This window comes from Bufo gargarizans, chromosome 8 (assembly GCF_014858855.1).
Source record: "Bufo gargarizans isolate SCDJY-AF-19 chromosome 8, ASM1485885v1, whole genome shotgun sequence".
In the NCBI taxonomy this organism is placed as follows: domain Eukaryota; kingdom Metazoa; phylum Chordata; class Amphibia; order Anura; family Bufonidae; genus Bufo; species Bufo gargarizans.
Window position 1 is genome coordinate 138,135,995 of NC_058087.1, and position 8,061 is coordinate 138,144,055.

General features: G+C 45.6%; 1 protein-coding gene across 1 annotated transcript in view; it reads left to right on the forward strand.

Annotated features, from left to right (window-relative positions):
• Nucleotides 1-7,507, forward strand: part of LOC122944617 (cytohesin-3) — a 62,471-nt gene extending 54,964 nt beyond the window's left edge. The window contains exons 12-13 of the mRNA XM_044303078.1: nucleotides 884-6,144; nucleotides 6,577-7,507. Coding sequence (XP_044159013.1) covers nucleotides 884-956 — 73 coding nt within the window. The 3' untranslated portion in view covers nucleotides 957-6,144; nucleotides 6,577-7,507. The remainder of the gene's footprint in view (nucleotides 1-883; nucleotides 6,145-6,576) is intronic.
• The last annotated feature ends 554 nt before the right edge of the window (nucleotides 7,508-8,061 follow it).

Here is an 8,061-nt window from a genome sequence, read left to right on the forward strand (position 1 = left end):
AGCTAGAAGGCCGGGTGATCGGAACTCGCAGCTACTAGACCTAGTGTCACCTGTATATTAGATAACATGTTAGAGGTTTTCCGAAAGTTTTTACTGATGACATATCCTCTGTCAGGCATCCTCAAACTGCGGCCCTCCAGCTGTTGCAAAACTACAACTCCCAGCATGCTCTAACAGCCTACAGGTAACCGCCTACAGTAGGGCATTGTGGGAGTTGTAGTTTTACAACAGCTGGAGGGCCGCAGTTTGAGGAGGCCTGCTCTAGGTCATCAGTATCTGATCGGTGGGGGTCCGACACCTGGGACCCCCTGCTGATCAGCTGTTTGAGAAGGCAGTGGTGTTTGCAATAGCGCCGCGGTCTTCTGTCAGTTCACCAAGCACAGCGCCATCCATTGCATAGTGGCTGTTCTTGGTATCGCGCTCCGAGAAGGCCGCGGTCTTACTGCGAGTGCCGCTGCCTTCTGAAACAGCTGACCGGGTGTCGGACCCCCACCGATCAGATACTGATGACCTATCCATCAGACAGACAGACGGAGAGGAGGAGGTAATCGGATTAAACAAGGACGGGCCAGAGGGGTGAAAGAGGAGGGGTTTGGTAAGCAAAGCGCCGAGAGGCCTGGGCACCGGCGGCATAAAAGCCGCCCCTGGGCATTTGCAGAACCTAATTACCATATGGTATAAAAGTGGTTTTTGGAGCAAATCGGCGATGGACTGCAATATGAAAGGTACCATAGTAATCTGGGGGAAAGTAATGGAGAACCTGATCTGAGTGGTCTGTTATGGTCATATTTGGTGAAAGACTTTTTTTTGTGGCGTTATCTGGTGTAATTGATTTTGTCTTTTCTCCTAACATTTTCCTCCATTTTTTTTTGTCTTCCTGTAGAGCAAGTATTAGCAAAGATCCCTTCTATGACATGCTAGCGACAAGGAAGAGGAGAATCGCTAATAAGAAATAACCTATGTGATTGTGATGCAAGTATCACTCCTGGTACGAGTCATAGGACCAACATTAACCTGGACTGCAAATGCCTCAGCAGGCGGCACCACAAGCGCTCCTCCTCCCAGTGCGAATGTCTGCCATAGCGGTATCCACCTCACTCTCCAGATTCCCAGTTTTTTGTTTTTTTTTTATTATTATTTTTTTATGTTCTTTATTTGAAGTCTGGCCATTGTGAACTTAAAGACGCCCTCGAATTCCTCATCGCGATGTAAATATCCCCTGTCCTCCGGCAAACAACACTAACGCCATACCTGTCTCTGGTTTCATTTTTTTCTCCTAGAATGGTACGAAAGCATAGCGTCATTTCCGCCACAGCGGGCCTATAGCTATCCTGTAAGCTGCTTTTGTCAGTATATCCTCTGCTGGACCCTGACGTGAAGGACAAGCCTGCTGCTGCCGCCAGCTGTGGAAATCTGGTTTATTTCACATTCCCCAAATAGCCACTGAATAATGAATCTATAAGCTAGCCTGCCCTCTGTACAGTTTTTCTATTTTATACGAAACGTATATACATGTATATATATCAGGTAGCGGTGGCTTATATTGACGCTACATATAACTGTATAACAGCAAGGGGGGTATTACACAATTGTGCCTGCTTGTCGGCAAGACAATTCTGTGTAGAGTGCCTCCAGCTGGTTCCCAAGAGGACGAGTGCATCCATCCCTGCATGATGTAAGAATGCGGTGTATATGTCACCGTAGCGACTGGTAGGATTTATGCCTTAAACAGTCCAAATCAGCGATCGCCAGGTCTCCCAAAGGCCTCCTGTTCTTGCTGATTCAGCCATTGGGTATGACGCCCGCTGTGTCACCTGGGTGGAGACGGGATGATCCACTCTAAGGTGGCGTCGCAAGGACCTCAATCACTATATATATATATATATATATATATATATATATGTACAGGTATTTGTAGCTGACTTTATGCAATGCTCCATCAATGCGTGGTTAGAACCAGTGTTCAGTACCGTCGCCTCATACCGTCACGTTGTCAGTGTTGTCTGTAATAATCGTTTATTTTCGCAGCATTATTTTCTGGGGAAAAAAGCAAGAAATTGCATTTTCCAGCAAAACCACAAGTGAAGACCGGCCCACGAGGAGCAGAATAGAATGCCTATGTTAGTTCCTCAGGTGGCCATGGATGGGCATACCAGTTTTGTTACATTCATACCTATTGTAGCGCTTTTGCTTCTGTTTTATTTATTTTTTGGCTTTGAGTGGAATAGGAACAGTGTAATGAGATAGGTGGTCAGGTGTGGACAATACCTTTCATTTGGGGGGTCCTTAAGACAAACAAGCTCTTTGCAGTAGAACATGGTTGTAGCATGCACGGCACCATCCCAAGTATGTAGGCCTGCGTGTCTACAAACCTGTGATGGATTCGGCCAGTTTCAGAGGAGTATGTTCACTACATGAAGCACGCTCCACGTGGGAGCACGAATTCCCGTAGTGTACTCTGCTCCTTCGATCAGACTGCGTGGCGTTATAATGACTTATAATGCTGTGTGTCTCTAACTGACCTTAGCTGTAATGATTTGTACTGATGTAAGGTTGGGAAGCCAAAGGAGCAGAGTTCGCTATGGGAATTCACGCTTGCACACCGCAGTGAACGGGCTCGTCTGAAAATGACCTTAGATAAAGAGTTTTTCTTATCAAGACAATGCCAGGCGTGCAGTCAGCTGATCGCCTGGTGTCTAGCCGGTGATCACCCAGTGATCGCTCAGGAAGCTGCAGTGGCCACTAGAGGGGAAATGTAGTATTACATGATGCTGGCCATTCAGAGCAGGAGCTAGTTTGTACTGCCTTACTCCTAATTCCATCGGCATCTCTTCTGTTTGAGCGGCATTGTCCAAAAATCGCGTTACAACTAGCGGTGGTTAACAATCCCTCTTAGGAGATGGTGCTTGATGTAAGCTAATGGCCTTACAGACGTTGCCTACGTGCTGTTTACAGGCATGAGAAATCCACGGTGCTTCACACGGTGACTTGTGTGTGTATAGTGTATATATGTAAAGGGTTAAATATTCCAATACTATAAGGTATCTGAACCTGGACCCCCATTTCATTAGCTAGCGAGACCAGATTCTCTGTATGTGTAATGTAACGTTGACACACGGATTGGGCAGCTGTAGAAGTCCCCCAGGACTTTACAGGGACCTCCTCGCTGTGTGGTGTACCATTGGAAGCTCACCGGCGGGACGAAGTCCAGATACTTATCTACTATTCGTCTTACATTGAACTTATTGGGCTCAGCAGAACATGAGCAGTGCTCACAGATATTACAGATATTTAGTATGGACCATTAATGGAAAAAAGAGGAACATGTCACATCACATCACCCCGGTCATCTGTGGCAGACAGTGCTAGAAATCCCACCTGCCACATTCACGTTTGCTAAGGGCCGTCATAATGTCTACTCAGATGGTTTACAAAAAAAAAAAATATTTGATTCCCCCCCCCCCCCCCCCAGTGGGTTTTTCTGTATTTTGATGCCTGTGTCCCTTTAAATTAGCTGCGCTAGCGGGTACTCATGGCAAAGTATGCAATATACTTAGCCACCCACATTTCTGTCCAAGGCAGCCATGTTTGTCCCTACGCTCGGGGGATAGAGGCATTGTAGAGTTAGTACTTGTACATAGCGGAATCGTTATAAAATGTTTTTGTTGTTTTGTACTTTGCGTCCTAGATAAATAGGACAATTTGTGTTTCTACCATGTCCACGCCGGGCAGTTCCTTGGGTGGGCGTACCAGGATATCCTCTGCTACAGCGAATATAAGCAAGTGGCAAGAAAACGTATTGGAAATTGTATATTGTTCTGTTTTCCATGTCCCACCTCTAAAAGACAAGGGAAGCAGATCCCAAATTCTTAAAGGGGCATTCCAACCTTAATTGTTGGCTGGAATACCCCTTTAACCTTTGCTTTATCCCCTTTTCACAATTTTTAAGTTTTAAACAAGTTGTAGATTGCTGTTGTCCCTCATGACAGCACGTTTTGTGCTCTGGATATGGAGGAAAATCAACCAACAGTATTATGTGTCACATTCACACTTATATCATAGTGTTAAAGGGGGTTATCCAGGAATTTGATATTGATTGCCTATCCTCAGGATGGGTCATCAATATCAGATCAGCCGGGGTCGACCCCCGCACCCTGCCGATCAGCTGTTTGAGGAGGTCACGGCTCACCGGAGCTATGGTGTGCGTTGCAGTCTCTTCACCGCTTACCAAGCACAGCGCCGTACATTGTATAGAGGCTGTTACTGGTATTGCAGCTCAGCCCCATTCACTTGGATGTGACTAGGTGCATCTAGGCCACTTGACCGATGTACGGTGACGTTACTGGCCTGGAAAGAGGTCAAAGCGCTAAAGGAGCGCCACAGTCTCTTCAAACAGCCTACAGGAGTCTAACTCCAGGGAATATCAAATTCCCGGATAACCCCTTTAGGTTTTTACGGTAGTAGAAGAGGCCTAATATTAACCCAGCAGATAAAATCTTTAGCCACTGGAGACAGTGTAGATTAGGGATATCAAACTTGTGACGTGCCAGCTGTTGTAGAACTACAACTTCCATCATGCTCAGACAGTCTACAGCTATCAGGGCATGCTGGGAGTTGTAGTTTTTTAACAGCTGGAGGGCCATGAGTTTGACATTCCTGGTGTAGATCATCTTTTCTCATATGTCTTATGGTGCACATATGCAGTAGATGAACATCCGCCAAACCTGGCAACCATCTAATGTGTATGGGGGTCTCCCGACTGTTTAATAACGGCAGAGGAAAGAAGGATCGGGATGTTGGATTTCAACTGCCTGATCCATTGTTCTCCTGGGAGATAAGTTGCTGCTATAGGTGTCGGGTGCCAGGGCAGCAGCTTAGTCCCCTGTAATAATACTTAGGAGACATCATGAACCTTCTCCAATATGTATACAGCTTAGTCCCCTGTAATAATACTTAGTGACATCATAGGTGTAGGTCTTGCATTGCACATAGGGGGAGGTTGGATTAGCTTGTATGAATCTGCTTAAAATTTTTAAGAGAAAACCAGACAACACGGGTCAATTACTTGTAATAAAGAATACATGATTATTTACCTGACAGATCCCACTCTGCTGCCCCGATCCTCCTGGCCGGCCTCTATTTTCCTGGCTGCAGCGGTGACATCACATCAATGTGGGACCGCTGCAGCCAATCACTGGCCTCAGCTGTACACTGAAGTGGTCAGTGATTGACAGCAGCCATCACGGAAGCATGGAAAACAGAACCCTGCCAGAAGAACCAGAGCGGCAGCGCGGGATCTGTCAGGTGAGCAATCGTCTATTCTTTGTCACAGGTCGGCCATTTCTTAGGCCTGTGTTCAGTGTCTCCTGCTGATGGCTCTGAACATTCAGGTCTGATACTGACCGCTACAAAGGCATCAGCAGATCTGCAGGTGGTAGGTGCCGTCCTCTGCTGTAAAAACCATTACCTAGAAATGGAGCTATGGGCAAATCTGTCCAGGTGGGCAATTATGGGGACCACTTAATATTGAAGACCTACTGCAACGCCTCCGAGATGGACATAAGTCACACATGGTGCAGATCAACCTTTATCTACCGTGTCACGTCCTACAATTATGCAAGTCTTATGCCGGCCATAAGATAGCTGGCGGCTGTACGTCTGTCTCTCTCGACTCCTCTGTAAACGTGTTCACGGGCCGAGTGTTCATGTTTAATTCCCTAGAGAGATGGGAATATTTTACCCTAACGTAAGGCAAAGGGGGTCAGTTGGGTTACCCCTATGCACATTAGGATGTGGGTTTGGCTGACATGTAATGTGTATGGTCAGCTTTACCGAAACCATTTGCTGGTGGTTCCTCATAGACAATGGAGATCCTCCCCTCTACATAAAGCCCTGACTTTTAGGTAAGGGCTGAAACAGCAACTCCATTTCATAGCCATGTTCAGTCATCATGTACTTGCAGTGTTGGTTGTGTGATTGTGTCATCTGGTTAAATTGCATCTGTTGTAAGAAGCATCATCATGTCATGTCGCTTGCTGTCCCTGGTCTGACTGGACGGCCATCACTTACTTAGTACATCCTCCTCTATCTGGCTCATAGCACAGACAGTGCTCGTCAAGTGCACATTTATCCTACAGGGCATCTGTCGGCAGATTTCCCTATGACACTGGCTGACCTGTTACATGTGCACTTGGCAGCTGAAGACATCTGTGTTGGTCCCATGTTCTATGTGCCCGCATGGCTGAGAAAAATAATGTTTTATTATATGCAAATGAGCCTCTAGGAGCAACAGGGGTGTGGTCATTACACCTAGAGGCTCTGCTCTCTCTGCAACTGCCGCGTCCTCTGCACTGACAGGCCAGGCAGTGTAAACGTCATCACACCTGGTCCTGTCATTCAAAGTGCAGAGGGCGTGGCAGTTGCAGAGAGCAGAGCCTTTAGGTGTAACAGCAACGCCCCCGTTGCTCCTAGATGCTCATTTGCATATATTAAAACATAATTTTTATCAGCAATGCGGGCACATATGAACATAAGACCAACACCGATTCCTTCAGCTGCCAAGCGCACATGCAACAGGTCAGCCAGTGTCATAGGTACAAATCTGCTGACAGATGCCCTTTAACTGAAGAACTTTCTCTGCATCGGGCCCAATGGTTCAACATAATTGCTTCTGGAGCCTGTTCGTGAAGAAGAGTGCTCTCCCTTGGCACAATACATTTTGCTATAAACTGCTTTATTTCCGTTCAAGTTACTGTGGATTTGATGCAGGCCGGAGGCTCCAATTTCAGTCTCTGGTTTGTACTTGCTTTTTTAACTTTTAGATTCCAAAGAGAGAGGGTAAAGTCTGCATTTTCCTCGTCTCTGCGAGGCTTATAGCAAACCACGCCCGATCCTTGATGTGTGCGGACCTGACCCTACTGTGACGATTCTTTCCAGCGTCGGCGTCTCGTCCTTCCTTGTTACTTTACTTGCACTGAGCAGCATTTTTCGTTCTTTTTAAGGGTATGCAGACCCCAAAATATATTTAAATAAAAAAATAATCACATCCAAGATTCAGCTGGCCTAAATCTTGTGCTCAGAACAAATATTAGGAGCTTTTTTATGCCATGAAAGCGGTTTGAGCTTTTACGATACAATCTTTATATTTTACAGAATCGCTCTATGTTTCCAATGTACAGCAACGCATACTGGGCAGATCCATTTATACGTATCTACTTGTGCTATTGGGCGGTTTATAGGCCGCTCTCACCATAGAGTTTGTGTGGGTATTGTTCTCTTATTTATTTTTTAGGAAATCCAGAATATTTCTATTTGCATTGAAATGTTAATTTTAAAATGTAAATATTGTACAGTTGTATATTCTATAGCTTATGTGCAAAAATGTAAACCTGATTCTCTGCATGAAGGATTCTGTATCTTTTCAGAGCATATAACTCCAGATCCATAATAAGGGGGGGAACTGCAAATACTGTTACCTTTCATGGAATATAATTAAAGGCGTATATTGTTCAAACCGCTTTGTGTTTCATTTTTGTTATCCGGCAGTAGATTCCAGTGCTGCCCTGAAAATGCTTTCTCTTTTTAGTCTTCTTGCACACGAACGTGTGCACTCCGTGGCCGTATTGCGGACCACATTTGCGGATCCGCAATTCACGGGCACCGTTCATGTACATTCCGTACCTATTCACTTCAATGGGTCCGCAAATCCCGAGATGCGGAAGGGTGCGGAACGGAACCCTACAGAAGCACTACATGTAACAGATTGATTTATTATTATTTTTTTACAGTCATGAAAGGGATATGGAAGTGTGAATTAAGCATTTACACGGCCATATTTTCGGTCCGTATCTGCTACGCATTTTTTGAGATTGGATGTGGACTCATTCATTTCAATAGGGCTGCAAAAGATGTGGACAGCACACAGTGTGCTGCCTGCAGTTGCATGTCCGTTACTCAGTCCCACAAAAAAATATAACGTGTCTTATTCTTGTCTGCAAAATGTGTAACACACAGCCAGTATCCGTGTTTTGCAGATTCGCAAAACGGATGGGGTTGGGTGGG